Source organism: Papio anubis, chromosome 10, assembly GCF_008728515.1.
Source record: "Papio anubis isolate 15944 chromosome 10, Panubis1.0, whole genome shotgun sequence".
NCBI classification, from domain to species: Eukaryota; Metazoa; Chordata; class Mammalia; order Primates; family Cercopithecidae; genus Papio; species Papio anubis.
Window position 1 is genome coordinate 126,132,860 of NC_044985.1, and position 20,457 is coordinate 126,153,316.

A 20,457-nucleotide genomic window follows, 5' to 3' on the forward strand; every position below is an offset into this window, starting at 1 on the left:
ACTACGGTTCTGTTGTTCCCATTGTACTAAGTGTAGAAACCAAATTTGTCAACTCCTAGGTGGTGACACCATTTGTTTTTCCCTGGGAAATCACCCCTTGGTCATTTCTGGGGAACCGTCTCTCCATTGCCGTTCATTTCTCCCAAGGGGCCTCAGTCTCCATTTATGCTGGGAACCTGCCTCCCATGGCTGCTCCCAGCCAGTGACTGAGCACAGTGGGGATACTGAGGCAGATGATCCATGTAGTTCCCAGGTCTCCCCTGCTGGGTGGCTTCAGCCTGAGGACTCCTGTGGATGTGGTCAAAGCTTCCTTTGAGCTGTGGTAGAGCCTGAGGCTCCTGTCCACCCTTCCCACTTCCTGCCGCACAGGGTGACACCTGCCCAGTGTCTGGCATTCCACATGTTTCTGTCTCCGTGAGGAGACAGTGTAGGTTGCTGCAACTTGTCCGTCAACTTTGAAGGGTCATGTTGACATTCTTCAGACCAAAGTGCTTTCAAAACGTCACTGAGAAAGCAGGACCATCATTTAAGATGTACCTTCCCCCCTGTGACTTGCACATGCCATACTAGAGGCACCTGCAGGGCTTGCCTCGTACTGACTGGCAAGTGCCATTGGCATTGGTGAGGCATGACGGAGCAGATGGTGTGAAGCCACGGAATGCCAGGATGAGTGATTCCTATGGACTAGATTAAAGCTAGGACTACAATAATCAGATTGCTTTGATGGGGCATGGTGGTTCATGCCTGTGATCCCAGCACTTTGGGAGGCTGAGGTGGGCGGATCACCTAAGGTCAGGAGTTCCAGACCAGCCTGGCCAACAGGGGGAAACCCCATCTCTACTAAAAATACAAAAATTAGCCGGGCGTGATGATGCATGTCTGTAATCCCAGCTACTCAGGAGGCTGAGGCAGGAGAATCGCTGGAACCTGGGAGGTGGAGGTTGCAGTGAGCAGAGATCATGCCTCTGCACTCCAGCCTGGGCGACAGAGGGTGACTCCATCTCAAAATAAATAAATAAATAAATAAAAATAAAAATAAAACTGTCTTGAGGCAAGGTCATGAACTTTTACTCTTAAACATGCCATGCAAAGGAAAACTATTTTAAGAACATTTTTGTAGCCAATTTAAAAAAAAAGTTTAAAATTTATTTTGCGTTGAGATACAATGAACACACCACAAAACTCACCCTTTCTGTGGCACACAATTCGGAGGCATCCAGCACATTCACAAAGTTGCAAAACCATCACCAGGATCTGAGTCCAGGGCGTTTTCCTCACTCACCCAGAATAAAACCCATACCCATGGGCAGTAAACGCTCTGCTCTCTTGCCCCATTCCCCGGCAACCACTGACCAATTTCTATTTCCATGAGTTTTGTCTGTTCTGGGAATTCCATGTAAATGAACTCAGAGTCTCCTTTTGTATCTGACTTCTTTCATGTCAAGTATTTTTAAGGTTAATCCATATTGCAGAATGTCTCAGTAATTCACTCCTTTTAAGGCTCAGTAATATTCTATCAGAAGGGTATACCACATTTTGTTTATTCAATTGACAGACATATGAATTATTTCCACCTTTTAATACACAAATAATACTGCTGTTTTTAGTGTGGGCGTATGGTTTCAGTTCTCTTGGGTACATACCTAGGACTTGAATTGTTGAGTCATCTGGTAACTTTAACTTTTTGAAGAACTGCCAAATTATTTTCCAAACTGGCTCGACCCTTTTAAATTCTCACCTGTAATGCATGAAAGTTCCAGGTTCTCCACATGCTTGCCAACACTCGTTATTTCCATGGTTTTGGTTATAGTCATCCAAGCGAGGAAGCAACCCCTCATTGTGGCTCTGATTTGCATTTTCCTAATGACTAATAATTTTGAGCATTTTTTCTTGTGCTTATTAGCCATCTGATTATCTTCTTTTGGGGAAATGTCTATTCAAACTCTTTATTTTTTAATTGCACTATGGGTCATTTGATTGTTGAATTTTAAGTGTTGTTTGCATGTCATCACACCAACGTATTAGTCAATATGGGATTCCAAATATTTTAGCTCATTCTGTGAGCTCTTTTCACTTCACTGATAGTGTCCTGTTGAGTGCAAACTTTTACATTTTGACAAAGTCCAATTTTTCTAATTTTGTCTCTTGTGTTTTTTGTGTCATCTAAGAAGGCATTGTCAAATTCATGGTTAAGAATGTGTTTTCTTCAGAGTTCTATGGTTTTAGCCCCTCTGTTAGCTCTTTGATTCATTTTTGGTTTTGTCTGCGGTGTAAGGGCTCAGCCTCATTCTTGGGTATGTGGGTGTCCAGTTCTCTCAGCACTTTTTGTTGAAAAGACTGCTGTTTCCCCATTGAACAGCCTTGGCACCCTTGTCAAAAGTCAGTCAACTATGGTTATATGCATTTATTTCTGGGATCTCAATTCTGTTTCATTGATTCTATCCTTATGCCAGAAATACACTGTCTTGATGACTGTAGTTTTCGTAGGTTTTGAAATCAAGAAGAATTCAACATACTCTGGTCATTCCAGATCCCTTACATACCCCATGCACATTTTAGTTTAATTCCCATGTGCTTGTTAATTTCTGCAAAATAAAAACAGAGGAAGTGGGAGGCACTGTAATTCGACAGGAATTCTGCGGAATCTGTAGGTCATCTTGGAGTGTAATGCCTTCTTAGTATCTTGTCTCCATCCATAAACATGGATGTCTTTCCATTTAAGTCGTCTTTGATTTCTTTCAAGGATGTTTTGTACAATTAGGTATACCAGTCTTGTACTGCTTTTGTTAAATTCATACCTAAGTATGATATTATTTTGATGCTTTTCCATATGGATTGTTTCTGAATTTCATGTCAGAGTTCACTGCTGTGGAGAGGAATAAAATTGGTTTCTGTATTTTTCATACTGCAAGCTTGGCCTAAGAGTTGCTTTTTTATAAACGCTATATAATTTTTGTGGATTTCTTAGGATTTTGTGTATTCAAGATGATGTCATCTGTGAGTAGATGGAGTGCTGCTGCTTCCTTCCCAGCCTCAGTGTCTTTGACTTGCTTTTATTGCTTGATCGCCACGGCTGGGACGTCCAGCACAATGATGAACAGAAGTGATTGGAGTGGACACCCTGTCTTCTCCCTGATGTTAGGGGAAAGCTGTCAACTTTTAATGACGGGTTGAGCAACCCAAATCTGAGAAGAAAAGCAGTGGAATCAGATTTTTCTCCTTATGTTCAAATCCTTTTAAGTCTGCCTTTGTACAGTGAGGCCTTTCTCTACCAAATAAAATATGAAATCTGTAGACATGCTTTTGGCTTTTTTAGCATGAACTATTAAGAAATACTTCCTTACACAAAAAAGGATCCTAATTAGTACTCTAAGGTCATCTGAAAACAAGTGCTCCCAAATCTGACCCTTAAAGGAGATGCTCATTGGAGCATTTCACATTTTGGATTTTCAGATTTGGGGTACTCCGTTGGTTAGTATAATGCAAATATTCCACAATCTGAAAAATACCCAAATCTGAAACTCTTCTGGTCTCAAGCATTTTGGATAAGGGATTCTCAACCCGAATCAGGTATGAGGTTCACCGTGGGTTCATATGTTTTATGGACTGCCCTTCAGCGGGTTAGGTATTTTCCTTACATTCCTACAGCCTTGGGATTTTCATGAAAAATTTTTAAATTTTGTCAAATTATTTTTCTGTTTCCATTGAGGTGGTCGTGTACTTTTTGTTCTTTGTCTTATAAACATGGTATATATACTGATTTATTTTTGTACGTTGAGACGACCTTGCATTCCTGAGGCAAACCATGTGTTCACGGTGTATGTGTGCTGCTGACTTTGGTTTGCTAGAATTCTGCGAAGGATTTTCGTGGATGTATTATATAGACACAGTACTTATTCATATCACACACAGATTCATCAGTATTATTTGGGTCTGCAGTTTTTTCTCTCCCAATGTTCTTTTCTATTATTTCTGTCAGGATAACACTGGCCTCACAAAATGAGTTGCAAAGTTTTACCTCCTTTTCTATTTTTTAAAAGAATCTGTGAAGGATCAGAGCCATTTCTTCTTTAAATGTTTGATAGAATACACAGGGAAGTCATCTTGTCTCGTCTAGGTAAGATTTTGTGATTGAAACTCCGTTCTTAAACACTCCACACATTGTTGCAGGCCTTGCTTACTTTCCAGAATTCTGAAAAAAGTTAATTTGTATTACTTTTTTTTAGTGTTCTAATTGCTTTCATGAAGGAGGGGATTTTTGGAGGTACTTCACAATTCCCAAAGACAGTGCTGATAAAGTTGGTGTAAAAGAAAATGCACATTCTAGATCAGTGATTGCATGTCAGGTGCCAGGACATCGTGTCAATGTTTCTCCAGGTACGGACCTGGAATAAGCACTGGGATTGAAACGGTTTTATCTGACAACCTGTGTTCACTATCCAAGACCCACTCACCAGCCACTCAGGCTAAAGAGGCAGGTGAGGAGGGGGTGGAAGGAGGCACGCCTGCACCTCTCATGTCTGAACAGGGCCCCATCTCTGCAGCCCCCCAGGACACAGGAGCACTCTGGCTTTACTCTGGTAAGCAGTGGGGATCCAGGGACCTCTGTGGTCCTGCCTGGGGGATTCTCCTCTCTGCACCTGGGGGAGGAAGATGGGGGTTCTGGCTGCTGCTGGCGTGTCTGTCACAATTATATTTTCAGGCACTGAGAGCTTAAGTTCTCAGTACCTGAATTCTGCTCAAAAACAGCTGACATGTATTTGAAAGCATTTTATATGGTAAAACTTTTTCAATTTTTCATGCCATCGTAGGAGCGTCTCCTTAATCCCCATCTTCTGTTGTGGAGGCTATCTGGTCCTGTGAAGCTCGTGGAAGGTAAGAAGGAGGGGGTCCTCTGTGCAGCCCCGGAGGGGGTAGAGTGAGTCAGCCTCACAAATGCAGCACAGACCTGTGGGGCTTCATGACCATGGCCTTTACCCAGTGACAGTGTGCACTGCTCATGAGGGCTCCAAATGTCCATCAGCCCCTACACTTCGGGAGAAGCAACACTTCAGGTTTTCACAAAATATTACAGGAAACACAGTATTTTTCAAAGAAAGGAAAATGAAGATTGTCTGTGGGAATGCTTCAATTCAATGTGGGCACAGTTAGATGAATAACTAGTTTTCCCCAACTGATTTCATAAAAGCTCCCTGGGGCCTTCTCAACATCTGTCTTGCTTGTTTTAACTTGGGGCAGTGCCAATTGCCAGCTACAGAGACACTGCGTTACCCCAGGGACAGTTTACCGATGAACCAGATGGTCACAAGACCAAGTCACCTGAGATTCTGAGACAGAAATAACAAAACGTCAACTTCAATAACTACCTACTTAGGAATTTTTAACTTCTGCATATTTCTAAAGGAAAACCCGTATGAGGGCATGAAAAATTGAAACAGTTCACCAGGCTTCCCCACCTCTCCCCGAGGCGGACAGACAGGGTGGTGGCCAGAGGAAGGAGACCAGATTTCCCCACCTGTCCCCAATGTGGACACACAAGGTGATGGCCAGAGGACGGAGGCCAGGCTTCCCCATCTGTCCCTGAGGTGGACACACCAGGTGGTGCCCAGAGGATGGAGGCCAGGCTTCCCCACCTGCCCTCGAGGTGGACACACCAGGTGGTTCCCAGAGGATGGAGGCCAGGCTTCCCCACTTCTCCCTGAGGCGGACACACAGGGTGGTGGCCAGAGGACGGAGGCCAGGCTTCCCCACCTGTCCCCAATGTGGACACACAGGGTGGGTACCCAGAGGACAGGTCTTTACCGAGCTGGCTTTATGGGACCTTAACAGGGGCCCCGTGTGATGATTCGTTGATCAGAGATTTGAAATTAAGTGCAGGATAGAGGGTAGTGGGTGAACCTCCTACCCGCTGTTCTCCTGGTTTGCACACTAAGAAGGCATAGACCTTGCACCCTGGTTTTGGAAAGTCTGAGAAATGGACCCCCATATCCTGGAACTGAGGCCAGAATCACGGATTTCGAGATTTTCCTGGTGGTCCTGGTAAGCACAGGATTGCAGCTGAAAGTCCAACACGCGCAGGGCATTGTGACAGCCAGCAACGCACGCCGGGGTCCGAGCCCGAAGCAGATCCAACCTCTGAAAAGGAGGCACGACACAGCCAGAGGCGCCTGTGCCAGGACAGCAAGGACAGTCATGAGAGCCCCAGGGAGCATCAAGTGAACACGCAGCAAAAGACAGGAGCGTTTTATCGCTACAAAGAAAACCCACATAATCACCCAAGAGTTTAGGGAAATAAATTTACTATTATGTATCATTCGGGTATTGCAGCTGCAAATAAAAATACATTTCATTATTAAGAATTTGTGGTTCTACTGCTCTTCAACCTTAGTTTGAAAAAGCGAAAGCAGAAACCTTTGTGAAGTCAGCATGAGTCAGGGCACGGCTGAGAGGCTGGAACAGACCATCAGTACTGGTCTCGGTGACATTAGAAGAAAACAGAGCAAAGAGCGTGCGCGGTTAACTCCAGAGTGTTGCTCCACGTGGATTTTCAGTTTCACAGCTGAAGACTGGCAGTTAGTACCAGACATTTCCATATTCATCACGAACATTTGAATAGGAAAAACTAAACAAAAGCAATGCAAACAAACCGAAAAATAAAAATCTCAACAGAGGAGTAACACTTTGCATTGGCCAGCAGACAGCAAAGCAGACAGGCTGTTGATTTTTGGCCCCTTGGCTATGGCTCGCAAGAAGACCTAAAAATTCAACAGACACAGTCAAGAAGAAGCTTGGTTCTGTGGAAACCAATAGCAATGACTATAGGCAGCCTGTGTGTGAAGACCAAGTGAAGCTGCAGGTCCTACTGTGACAGAGAACTCAGAACTCGAGCAAGTTTCCCTTCCAAAACTCACAGTCACTAAGCAGGTTAAACGTCCATGTAAAATCACATCAGGGCATGGGAAACTAACCCAGATTATGAAGCTGTCTAACTCACGGTGATGTAAAGGGCATGAAGGAGGGTAAAGGACAATGTTTCGGGACGAGGCCCCAGGCCCTCCGAGGGGGCGTCTGTGCAGCCTGACTGCCTTGAAGCCTGTTGCATTTGCAAAGGTCATTTCTGGCCATGGAGAGCCCTGGTGAAGCGCCGAGTCACTGCAGTGAAGTGTTGCCCCTCGTTCCCGCTCAGACGAAGTGCTCCTTCTGGGTCCCCCGTGCTGCGTTCTGCACGCTGAGCTCGCGTCGGAGCACTGCCTCGCTGGTGCCGTGGCTCTCTGGTGGCGCCTCTTTGGGTGTGTACAAGTTCTTCTGCTGATACAGGCGGACGGCAACGGCAGCCAGACAGAGCAGGAAGAACATCACAACGGCAATCACACCTGAGGCAGCAAAAGGGAACCCCGGAGTCAGGATGTGCACGCTGGCACCGTGCCCAGCACGCACAAGGCTGACTGCACTGCCCAGAGCCAAAGCAAAATCACTGTGCATTCACCAAGCCTATGCTTTATTGTAAGCTGGAAACATCCCAATTTCAGGGATTCTAGGTCAGGTAGAATCCTAACATTTAGTTGACTTTTCAGTTCTAGCAATCTGCTGGGTGTAGCGTTGTTTTATGCATTTACTCTATGAGTCTTATGAGAGTAATTGGAAGCTTCCAGAAGAAAACCCACGTTTGTCTCCCAGGTCTCATGCACTGCACGCTCACAAGCAGAGACTCACATAGCTTTTAGAGTACAGGATGCACCACATCATGCCTTCAGGACTGCTTTTCAATAACCTGGGCAGGGCATAGTGAGTCACAGCAATATGTGATTGAACCTGTTCACACGTGAGTCAGTCTGCACACAGATGTGGACATCCTCGAATGGTTCCTGCTGCTAAGTTTACTGTAGGAATATATGAACTATGGGAGTTTGTGGGATCTAAGTTATTTGAAATTGTCTGATTAAAACCAATGCCACGCCTGTAATCCCAGCACTTTGGGAGGCCGAGGCAGGTGGATCATGAGGTCAGCAGTTCGAGACCAGCCTGGCCAACATGGTGAAACCCTGTCTCTACTAAAAATATAAAAATTAGCTGGCCGTGGTGGCACCTGCCTGTAATCCCACTTACTCCAGAGGCTGAGGCAGGAGAATCGCTTGAACCCAGGAGGCGGAGGTTGCAGTGAGCCGAGATCGCGTCACTGCACTCCAGCCTGGGTGACAGAGCCAGACTCTGTCCCACAACAAAGAAACAAATAAACAAAAACCAATGCCTGTGGGTCTCAATCTTGCGGCACAGTCACCTCCAATCACTGCGGAGTCTCCCCTCGTCTCGCCAGCTATGGGTTCGCCCTCATCCACCGGACCAGGATATTCTGCAGGGGAAAAGCAGGGTGGGCAATGGTGAGACATTCTCAGGAAACTGGAATTTGTGTCGTTTCAACTTTAAAACTGTCAGCCACAGTGAGACTGGATATCATCCGTCAATTTTAAAATATGTGGGCAAGACAGCGGAAGGCTGAGTTTTCAGGAGCCGCCGGCGTCTCCCCGGGCCTCCGGCCTCTCACCTGAGCCTCCCGCCCGGGGCTCCTTGTCTGGGCCCGCGGTGCCCACCTGCTCGAGCGTGCGTGCGTTCCCGCGCCGCGTCCTCCCCGGCTCCACAGCTCGACCTGGCCACGGGGCCCCGCACCGAGGCGCGCCCGGAGCGCCCTGGAAGCAGCGCAGCCTTCAGCGGGGCCACGCGCTGGAACTGCAGCCCCGAGAGGCAGCCGGAGAAGCCCCGCGCGCCGGCCCGTGCGGTCTCCGCGTCCACGTGGCCGCCGGGCTCTGCGGGGCAGAGGGAGAGGTTAGCAGGCGCGCGTGCGTGGGGGCGCGTGCGTGGGCCTTGGGTACCCGGGTGCAAAACAAGGGTGCCTGGACAGCGGCCGAACACCAGAGCAATAGCTTCAGCCTTTACCCTCTCCCAAAAAATAATTATCAGTTAATCACCAAATAAACTGAATACCAACAACAGCAAGGAAATAAAGCAATCTGTGAAAAAATTCCTAAATTTTAGATTTATAATTATGCTGCTAAAAATAAAATCATACTGTGTACAAAAATAATGGATTATACTGTTAAATTTACATCACATTAAAAAATTACATTAGTACATATTTATTGGCCTGGTTCATGAACTAACACTAACATTATGGTTTGTGTTTTTGAACCTTAACTATTTTAGAATTTAACTAGAATTTGGTGACGTTCAGCCAACAGTCCCTCAGCCTTCTGGGTGCGGATCAGAGCACACAGTGGACCTGCGTTTACTCACAACACCCATTTCCAAGCCAGGCATCCGGGTATCCTCAGCCACTGAGGCTGAACTACGGAGAAGTGTGTGCGCCAACAGGGACCGAAAGGTCCCCTCCTCATGCGTGTCCCCCCTCCTCATCTTCCCTTGTTCATTTCTGCTCCAGTCTGGCTTTAATTGATCAGAGCAATTTCTCCAACATTTGCTTCTGGGGTGTGGTGGGGTTTCAGTCGTTGGCTGAGGACCCAAACTTGATGCCCTGAGGAGCATCACGCCATCTTCCTTTGTCATCACACCATCTTCATCATCACGCCACCTTCTGTCCTCATCGCGCCACCTTCTGTCCTCATCGCGCCACCTTCCTTCACAATAATGCCTTTCCTTCCACTGTTGTGGAGATGTCTTGTGTCAGTCTGATGTTTTATCTTCATAATGTTTTGTTTCTGCATGACAATCCGTATGGCTTCCTCTATGTGGAGTTTACACATTTATCAGCTGTGCTCAGGCATTTCCATGAATGCCACCTGGGACTCCCGGATCCCCTGTACCCCGTATACATTGGGGTCTCAGTCAGCCCTGGTGCTGTCACAACACACAGACCAGGTGATTTAAACAACATACATTCATTTCTTACAGATCTGGAGGCTGGAAGTCGGAGAACGAGATGTGGGCAGATTCAGTGTCTGGCAAGGGCTCCCGTCCTGGAGTGTGGACGGCAGCCTTCCTCTTGTATCCTCAGATGCCCAAGAACAGAGGAGGAAGAGGGAGAACTCCTCTGTCTTCCTGAAAGGGCACTAATGCCAATCAGGAAACCTAATCACCTCCTCAAGGTCTCACCTCCAAACATCATCCCTATTTATCGCTTCACCTTGAAAGTTCCCCTCATTTCAGAAGAGTTGATTTATTAGATCTCATGTTTGTTCCTTCACAGAATTAACAGAGTCCTAATGGCACAGAATTCTTCAGCCCCAGGAGAAGCTGCAGGACCCAACCAGGGTGTGGTGCTTTATGAGCATCCCTATTTGAGGCATGTATTCCTGGAAAGAGTTAAAGCTGGAAGAGTTTAGGTTTAAAGGAAGCTCACTCTGTGACCATTGTAAAGAATGAGAGAAGACAACCAGAACAGGCACCAGTGACTGAGACCCTCCCAAGTGGTGACACAAACATGCATTTCAGTCGGACCATGACCCTGGGCTAGTCTGGTCTCACACGGCTAATAAAGACATACCTGAGACTGGGTGATTTATAAAGGAGAGAGAGGTCTAATGGACTCACAGTTCCACATGACTGGGGAGGCCTCACCATCATGGCAGAAGGCAAGGGAGGAGCAAAGGCAGGTCTTACCTGGCAGCAGGTAAGAGAGAGTGTGCAGGGGAACTGCCCTTTATAAACCCATCAGATCTCATGAGATTTATTCACTGTCATGAGAACAGCATGAGAAAACCCACCCCCATGATTCAATTACTTCCCACTGGGTCCCTTTCATGGGGATCATGGGAGCTACTATTCAAGATGAGATTTGGATGGGAACACAGCCAAACCATGTCAGCTGTGCCGTGTGAGGAGCTGGACAAGGCACATCGTCATGCACCTGCAGCCACAGCCCCACCATGCCCAGCCTACACTGCAGGCTTTGGGAGGGAGGGCAGGGGTCCTTGGCAGGGGCACTGGCTGTGAAATCCATGTGGGAGATGCTCGCAAGGGCCGGCCTAGGAAAGAAATGGAGCTCGAACCACGGCTCCCAGGAAGGAGTGCCGGCCTCCAACCTCTATGTAGAACACATCCCTGAAAATGACCAACTCTTTTCTCAGCAGACCTCAGCAGGCTTAGGTGAGGAGGCACTTCGTGCACCCCTCTAACCCGGGATATAAGCCTGGAGTTTTATTGGGCTTACAAAATGGTTTGGAGGTTTATTAGGCTTATGGTAGAACACATCTTAAAATAAAACTATCAAAACATGAGAAGTGTCATTAGAACTTGGTCAAAATCCACGCCCTAGCTGTATGGTAAATGAATTTTTATTTAAAATTTCATGAAATCCAGTTGCCTCAAGCTATAAAATTTACAGCTCAACTTTAACTTCAAGCTTACATATTCAAGTCTGAATAATACACCAGTGAATATAAAACTCTTGCATAAAAATATCAATACATTCAAAGTCAGTCTAATGTTCTTTACTCATTTAATTGGAGGGAATACAGGTATATATAAAATTAATTTTATACTTGCATTTTCATTCATTCGTTACACTCATATGATGTGGTTCATTTTGTCTGTTACACAACATATTGCCCATTACTTCACAGAGGTGTTTCATCCATCACTTTGACATGAAATTTGAATCTAAGTTGTATTTCTTAAGAAATCCTCCTGTGAACTTTTTAAATAAGGTGCAATGCTTCTTACCTTTGTGAAGCTGTGTATGTGTTTTATCTTACTGCTTAGACTGTGGCGTCTGTGAGGTCAGGGATTTGTTCATGTTTAAGCCACACCATTCATCATTTACTGAACTGAGAAGCACTTAATCAATATGTGTGTCTCAATGAATGATCAGCCAACTCCCTGGAGAAAGTCTCTTCTCAAATTCCCAGAACGCCTCTAGTCAGTGAAAAGGCAGCCTGGCCTGTGGGTGCAGAGCTGGGACATACCTGTGACTCCCAGGTGTGGGGCAGAGGGAAGAGCTTGGCAGAGGACAAAATTGGGCTATGTCTGCTGGGCTTGGGTCCCTTTCTGGGGAGGCCACCCTCCTGTTCCTCTTGGAGGTGCCCCCACTGCAGGATCTAAGGCGTCCCAGTGGCCCCATAGCTGGAGTGTCCAGGGAGCAGGGGAGGCTGGGACAATTCTATGGCTTTTGATGTTTTAGGACTTTTCAAAAATTTTCTGTGCCATAATTTCAAAGATGGAATAAAATAGATGCCATTATTAGAGATAAAATGAAAATCATACAAGATGAAACTTCATAGCCAGAGTTGTAAACGGGGCCCTGCTTCTCACTGCACAAAGGACTGAGAGTGATAAATATCTCCCCACCAGGTACACACCTGGGATGCCCTGACGTGTCCCCGCCCAGACCTTGGCCTCGTTCCACGCCTGCTTTAGCTCTCGGTGACTGAAAGGCCTCTCAGTTCTGACCCCCAGAGGTGGCTCTGCCCATGGCCGGGCTGCTGCTGGTGAGGGCAGGGCCCTGGGCTCCGTGTCCATCCCACTGGGGGGTCCTGGGCTCCGTGTCCACCACATCACGGGGCTCTGGGCTCCGTGTCCACCACATCGGGGGGCCCTGGGCTCCGTGTTCATCACATCCGGGGGCCCTGGGCTCTGTGTCCTCTGCATCAGGGGGTCCTGGGCTCCGTGTCCACTGCATTGGGGGGCCCTGGGCTTTGTGTCCTCTGCATCAGGGGGTCCTAGGCCCTGTGTCCACTGCATTGGGGGGCCCTGGGCTCTATGTCCTCTGCATCGGGGGGTCCTAGGCTCTGTGTCCACTGCATTGGGGGTCCCTGGACTCCGTGTTCATCACATCAGGGGGGCCCCGGGCTCTGTGTCTATCACATCGGGGGTCCCTGGGCTCTGCGTCTGTCACATCGGGGGTGGTCCTGAGCTCTGTGTCCACTGCATCGGGAGGTCGTGGGCAGGTTCTCACTCACTCTGCTGCACGCATGGGTCAAGGGCATCATCCTTGCCTGGATGACTAAGCGGACCCTGACTGGACTCCGCAGCTCCCATCCCACTGCAGCCGCCAGGGCAGCCTCACAATGAAAGTCCTTGCCCTTCGGTGGCCCCACATTTAACAGGAATAAAGTCCGTGGCCCTATAGTGGTCTTAATGCCTGTAAGGCCTGCGTGATCTGCATCCCGTGTCAGGCCACCTCACTCCCTCCAGCCCCGCCAGTCGGTCTCCTGCTCCTGAGTCCTTGGGTCACACGCCCAGGCTTGGGGAGCTCACCTCTCACCCCCTCGCGACACCACATGGTCGGCCCTGGGGACAGTGCTCCACGCTCACTTCTGTGTGACACGATCCTGCCCCTGGACAGGAGCTCCTCGAGGGTCCTTGCCTGCTCGTCCAGACATGGCCTCACCATGGCAGGTATTGGCTGATCAATCGAATTAGTTGAGCTGTCAATATGGAATACAACCCCCCCTGTTTTGTTTGTGCTGCTGTTGCCATTTTCTCAAGGGAGGGTTGGGCCACTGCGTGTCCAAGTGTGGCTTAAGAATAAAACTCGTAATCACAGGACAGGATTCAGTGTGCAATCCGTGCATCTGTTACTAAATTATCAGGGGCCGGAGTTTTAATCAAACTCTAAAGCATGTTCTCAAAGCAGATTCAACACTTTAAATCAACTTTGTTATTCCATGTTTTTCCTGAAAGCAACTAATTACTGTAGCAGTCATCGGAGCTGTGTGTGTGTGTGTGTGTGTGTGTGACATCACAAGACCCACTTTGAATATTCAATTAGGCAACATAGAAAGGCCGGAGCTGTGTGTGTGTGTGTGTGTGTGTGTGAGAGAGACATCACAAGACCCACTTTGAATATTCAATTAGGCAACATAGAAGCAATGCCTTTCACATACTTTTCCTCTACCCAACAAGGCAACCTGGTGGAGCGTGGCAGGTCATGACTGTCCCCAACTGAAGAATGGGAATGTCTCGCTTCAGTGCCCCATGTGGTGTTTGAAAATACACGGACATTAATAGAGTTGGAAACCTCGTTATCATGCTTTTCAGAGATTGTATCGGCTGCCCAAGTGTCTCCTCATACACTCGGGATTTTCAGCTTATGTCTGAGGAAGAATATGAATGAATAAGAATATAGGTACAAATAACTGAAAAGATTAAAACATCATTGTCTTAGACAAAATGTATCACACTAGTGCCAACATAAGACCAGAAGTATGAAACAAGCCTCAAAACTATCCTCCACAAAGTGATACATAAGTATCCATGATGTTTATAGCTCATTAATTTTTTAAAAAAGCAAACTTTAAGACAATGTGCCGGCCTTTTCACTGTGCGGCGTGGAAACAGGAAGGGAGCTGTGGCATGTGACCCGCCATGGCCCCGCCTCCCTGTCCTGCACTACGCCCCACGTCATTGGCAGTGTGATGAGACTCAGGTCATTCAGAAATGCCCGCACTTGCCAGCAAAGCCGAGTGGGGCCTGCGCCACTGGCCTGAACTTCAGGGCAGCAAACACATGGTTTCTAAATTTCTCCTCTCAAATGTCATCCAGGCAGGGTCTCTGAATCTGCACTGTTTGATCTGTGACCTGTGAACTACATGCCTGCCTTGATCACTGTTTTTCTTTGGTGTATGAGAAAATCACTGCAGCCCCTTGTGCTTGGCTGCCAGAGAGAGAAGCGTGGAGCTCCTCACCCATCGCCTCGGAAGCATTTCTCCTGCAGCCCCTCACGACTGTGTGCGCACAAAGACACAAGTACAATCTCTGCCTTGACTGACACCAGTGGTGTAACTGACATGAAACGAGGGCCCGGCCTGTGCACTGGTGACCAGCCCCGTGCATTGGTGGCCAGCCCCGTGCATTGGTGGCCAGCCCCCTGTATTGGTGGCCAGCCCGTGCATTGGGGCCAGCCCCTCGCACGCGGCCAGCCCGCATTGCGGCCAGCCCGCGCACCGGGTGGCCAGCCCCGCATTGGGTGCCAGCCCCTGTACTGGCACCAGCCCCGCATTGGGTGCCCGCATTGGTGGCCAGCCCCCTGCAGTATCGTGGCCAGCCCGTACTAAGACCAGCCCTGTATTGGGTGACCAGCCCTGTGTATTGGTGGCCAGCCCATGCATTGGTGACCAGCCCTATGACCCAGGGTTGGGGGGTGTCTACTTGCCTAAAATCCTGCCCAGCACCAGGGATTTGATGGCTCTGAATGCTGTACCCGATGACAGACTCACTTGTCTCCAAGTTTTCTGGTTCACCTGCCCGGGAGAAACAAACACCAGATGTTCTGATTCACCAGGGATAAGGCAGGAAGTGAAGGAAGATAATAAAGCAAAACCGATGAAAAGCCTGTGGTGCCCCGTGGAGACAGAACCGCCCCGGGAGCTCAGGACCCTGATGGGCACGCTCCACAGTTTTCATCTCGCAGACGCCCTTCCCCGCAGCCCCTTCTCTCCCATTTTCTTCACAGCCCTAGCTATTTCCATACAATGCAAACCACCAGGAATCTACAGAATCCACAAAAAGATGCAAAAGCCCAGGGTGTTGGGTTCAAGACCAGAACTTTTACAAATCTCAAAATAAAGCCGGAAATATGAAGCCAAATGATGCTTTCCATGTAGACAGAAAATATGCCAAAACTCCCTTCAAAATCCTGACAGTGCACAATTTCACTCGCTCTGCAGCAAATCAACTCTACTTTGTTAGAACAAAAATGGAATCATCATCATTTTCTATATAAGCTGTCTCTTTAAATTATTATAACATTTGTACCCATGGATTCCCACTGGAGAATTATTTAAAAAAAAACACACACACACACACAAAAAAAACTTCCAGCCATGCACGGTGGCTCACGGCTGTAACCCCAGCACTTGGGGAGCCTGAGGTGGGTGGATCACAAGGTCGGGAGTTCGCTACCAGCCTGACCAACATAGAAAAACCCCATCTCTACTAAAAATACAAAAATTAGCTGGGCATGGTGGCACACACCTGTAATCCCAGCTACAAGGGAGGCTGAGACAGGAGAATCACTTGAACCCAGGAGGCAGAGGTTGCAGTGAGCTGAGATCGCACCACTGCACTCCAGCCTGGGTGACAGAGCGAGACTCCATCTCAAAAAACAAAATGGAACAAAACAACAACGACAATAACAAAAACTTCTAGTAATTTACTGTGAGAAAACAGGCATTTCCCCAGTTAGTAAATTAAATAAGGAGACATATGAGTAGGCATAATTTTATACTGCAAGTGGCAGATTTCCATTGCTAAAAAATAAAAAATACCAGACACAGTTTTGACTTTTTGCCCATGACACCTGAGAATAAAACAGAAAAGGGACCAGCACTGGGCTTCATTACGAAAATCCTGCCTTAGGTGATGCCACGAGCGGGGCTTACGCCAGGAACGAGCCGTTACCTCGACAAAGACCACCCCGTCTTCTCTGCTGATGTTCACGTGGTAAAGTTTCCCATCTGCCATGTTCCTGAAATTCAAGTTAATGACATCAGGGTCTTGATGTGTGTCCAGCTTGTACCTGATCTGCAAACTCCCTAAAGGGGAAAATAGAACATTTTTAAAACAACGAGATATTTTTACAGCTGCCTTTCCTCACTCCAGAGAAGCTGTTACTATTCGTGTGCTCCCAGAGGAATGTTTTGCAGATGGGGTCTGTTTAGGGTTCCGCTGGGATGCGCCCGTGTTCCCAGTCCTCGCTCTCCCCGGAAGGGCGTTGCCTCCTGGTGCCGCCGGGGGCCACCGCTGCTCACATCATGCTATTTTAAGGTCAAGGCAAAGTTGCTGTTAACAAGAACTCTCTTTCCTACAACGCTTAATTTTCTAAAAGTGAACACCTGAATCGCACACATGCTGGAGTCTAAAGCCCACGCCACTTTTGCAAAAAGAACATGATATTAGGGAATGCTGAAGTTGCAACTTTGTGAAACGTTGGAATCATTTTCTGTTTGTCTGTTCCCGTCTCCTTTATGCGCACATCCAAGATTCTGAAAGGTGAATAAGAGACACGCGCAGCCGGCCCTGAAACATGCGTTGCTGTGAGGGTGCTGAGTTCCTGAGGGGCTGTGATGAGTCCAGCTGGTGGTGGCCACGGATTAAACGCTGGCCTAGACTCCATCCTCGTTGCCTCTTTACTGGTTAAGAAGGCGACCACTTTCCAGGTTCCTTCTAGCCTGAGGACGAAATGTTCCTACTGCGTTCGAGGCTCCAGCCATACGTACTTTGGATGCCAGAACCCCGGGGCTGCACTTGAAACGGCAGCATGTTGGTTTGACACGCAGTAGGTTTCAGTTCCAAAATCACATCGGTAACCAGGACATGGGGATGTGAGTACTGTGATATGTTTTTGCCAGGAGGCAAGGTCTCTGTGGATCCACAGCTCCTGACAGCTTTACCTGCTTCAAGAGATTCAGACCTGTGTTCTGATGGCCACAGGGGAGGTACTAAAATTCTGTTAGCCAGACATTTTTGTAAGTTCCTCCAGATATTAAATCAGCACCCTCACATTTCCAGTTAAGATGCTTAAAGCTGGGCCTTATTTCCCACCGTGGACACGCAGGAGCTGGTTGACGCTTGTGATTTTGTACTTTCATTGTCGAGTGGATGGGGCCGGGCCCACCACAGGACCCTGGACAGGGCAGGACACTGCTGCTCAGGACACCTGCCTTGCCAGGCTCCCGCCATATCAATTCTTCTCCTCTTTCCTTAGAAGAAGGTGAAAATATTTTCCACACATAACCAGACACCTTATACTTCTAATGAAGACCTTCCAGGGATAATAAGAGTTCTCTTTACATGAGATATACAAATTTATCAAAAACTTTACAGAAGGATCTTACACAATTACTGAAATGACACTGTTGCAACAATGTTTGTATAGTCCCACAAAATAAAACACATACAAGCAAAATGACATTTGGAGAACACACAATTTTTTCCTCATTTGTAATTTGAGAGGCATTAAACATGTCGTCATATTACAGTTGTAATAATTTACTTTTCTGACACGAAAATGACACTCACCGTTTTTGGCAAGGATGACGGAAAGGTACTCCTTGTAGAAAGAGTCCACGTAAAGCAGCAGGCTCGGGGCTTGCACTGTTCGGAAGCTGAACGCGATTGTCTCTTGGGTCAACGTCGTCTCTCCCTGGAATGAGGCAGCGTGGGAGCTGGCATTCGTACTTGGGGAATGATATTCCTGAAAATTGTAAGTCACCGAGGAGCCAGTTCCAAAATACGCAGAAATCTCTGAAATAATACGCACATTTTAAGTTGTTAAAGACTAAAGGCTCATTGCAAGTATACCTATTTTTAGAACATTTGAATAAAGAGAAGAGTAGAAATTGGCCTAACAAATGCTCATATATCTCGGAAATGACTATCACAGTTGACCGTTGCAAACTTCAGGACAGTCCTTATTAAGTCTCAGTGTTAAAATCACACAGGCTTATCCTTCTGGGCAATGTTACCATTTCAAGCTCAACGCGCTCCTGTTTGGTTTCAGGCGAAAGCCAGGCTTCCTGGCCATCACCTGCTGGGTCTTCAGTTTCCTTCCTTAAATCTCCCTCCATGTGAGGCTTCGCTTTGCAGTGGCAGTCTTCTCCAGGAGTGACAAAGGAAGGAGCTCAGAGGGCCCCTTGCCCTTCAAAGACCCAGGGACAAATGTCCAGTTATTTCAGTCTGACTTACTTGACGACCCGTGATTAAAATTAGGATAATGGCAGGTAAAATAGTTCACACAGTCTCGATTTCTCGGGCATCTATGATGCTAGTATGAGTTAATTTTGTTGTCAGTATTAGGGAAATAATATATAGGGCCAGGGAACTAATTAGGGAAATAATTACAAGAGCGTGGTCATGGAAAGTGAGCAGTTCTTCTATAACAGGGGATGTGGCATCTTGAAGGCCTAATTGAGCACGATAAGCCATTAAGACATATGGGACGTAACCTATAAATTGACAAAGTTATGCAATAATTTTACTAATATCTTATTGAGAGAGTCATAGAGGTTATGGGATTGGCTTGAAACCAGTTTCTGGGGGTTCAATTCCTTCTTTTCTCCTTTGGGCTTTCACACAGGTGAGCTCTTCGAATGTATGGTGAGCTGAGGGCAATACCACGAATTTGGGAGAGGAAAGTGGTCATCTGCACATCCAGGCACCAGAGGGCCATGCAGCTGTTCCTACGTCAGTTCATGAAAGGGTGTTTTTGGCATTAAGTGACATGACCCCAGATGCAGTGTGTGTACGTGGGGACAAGAGGGCACTGGTGGTTCCAACACTGCACCGGCTCTTATCTCTCTGGCTACAGCAGGTTCCTACCCGGCGGGCAGAGTCATTGAGTGACCTCCCCCAAACCCACCCCCAGGTCACACCGGTCACTTCTTCATTGTCCACAATACAATGTTCACAATACAATGAAAACATTCTGATTGCACTGAACAGAGGCAGATATGGAACCATTAAAAAGTGAGATCTGTGCTCATGTGGAAGGGACAAAACACCTTTTCGTTGACTTTAGTGGGACATAATTAGTACAATAAACACACCCAAGTAGAGGAAAATAGGAAGAGATTTAGGAGATGTATCCACCCATGAAATTACCGCCACGACCAGTATCAGAACATCCCCAAGTTTCTCCTCTGTGCTCTTGGCAGTGACTCCTTCCAGAAGCCCGTGCCAGGCCTCACAGATTTGCTTTCTGTGACTCCACACTGACTGGCATTTTCTGGATTTCATGTAAATGGAATCACACATGGGGAGCTCCCTGTTTCTTTTTGCCTGACGTCTTTCACTGAATGTTTACATTGATCCGTGTTGTGGAAGAGTAGGACCTGACCGGACCAGGCACAGATCCGCTCGCCCCTTCAATCTTCCTAATGTTCACGTTGCTTCCAGGTTTGGAGATGATGAATCAATCTGCCGTAGGCCATTGTGTGCAACTTCAGGGACCTCTACATTTTCACTTGTGTTGTATGAACACTTAAGAATCACGGATAGCAGAATCATTGATGTTTCAGAAACTGCCCAGGAGTTCTCCAAAGTCACCAACGTTTACCCTCCTACCAAGTGTGCATTGGAATTCCAGTTCCTCTGCATCAGTTCCTATACTTGGCAGTGTCAGTCTTCACAATTGTAGCCATTCAAGTGCTTGTGCAGTGCTATCTAATATGGGTTTAACCTGCATTTCCCTCATGACGACGACGCTGAGCACTGCTCGGGTGCCCATTTGCATCTGGAGCTCTTCTGTGGTGGAGTTATGATTGTAAAAGTTACTCATATATTCTGGACCTAAGTCTTTCAGTAGATACCCATTATGTGAGTACTTTAATCGTTCTATCATAGTAGTTTTTTAATGAGTGAAAGTCATTAACTTTGATACAATTCATTATGATTCATGTTGTTTTTTTTTTGTATTCTAAGAAACTTTCCTACCTCAGGGTGACAATTATGTTCTCCTTGGTTTTCTACTAGAGATTTTATAAATTTAGCTTTTACATTTGTTTCTAC

The 20,457-nt window shown here is 47.1% G+C and overlaps 1 protein-coding gene across 1 annotated transcript in view; it reads right to left on the reverse strand.

Annotated features, from left to right (window-relative positions):
• Nucleotides 1-6,282: 6,282 nt before the first annotated feature.
• The window catches only part of LOC101026611 (contactin-associated protein-like 4), a 200,551-nt gene continuing 186,376 nt past the window's right edge, over nt 6,283-20,457 (reverse strand). Inside the window, exons 19-24 of the mRNA XM_003908211.5 lie at nt 17,971-18,195; nt 16,351-16,484; nt 15,104-15,191; nt 8,589-8,801; nt 8,279-8,350; nt 6,283-7,373 (exon numbers count right to left, since the gene is read on the reverse strand). Coding sequence (XP_003908260.3) covers nt 7,183-7,373; nt 8,279-8,350; nt 8,589-8,801; nt 15,104-15,191; nt 16,351-16,484; nt 17,971-18,195 — 923 coding nt within the window. The 3' untranslated portion in view covers nt 6,283-7,182. The remainder of the gene's footprint in view (nt 7,374-8,278; nt 8,351-8,588; nt 8,802-15,103; nt 15,192-16,350; nt 16,485-17,970; nt 18,196-20,457) is intronic.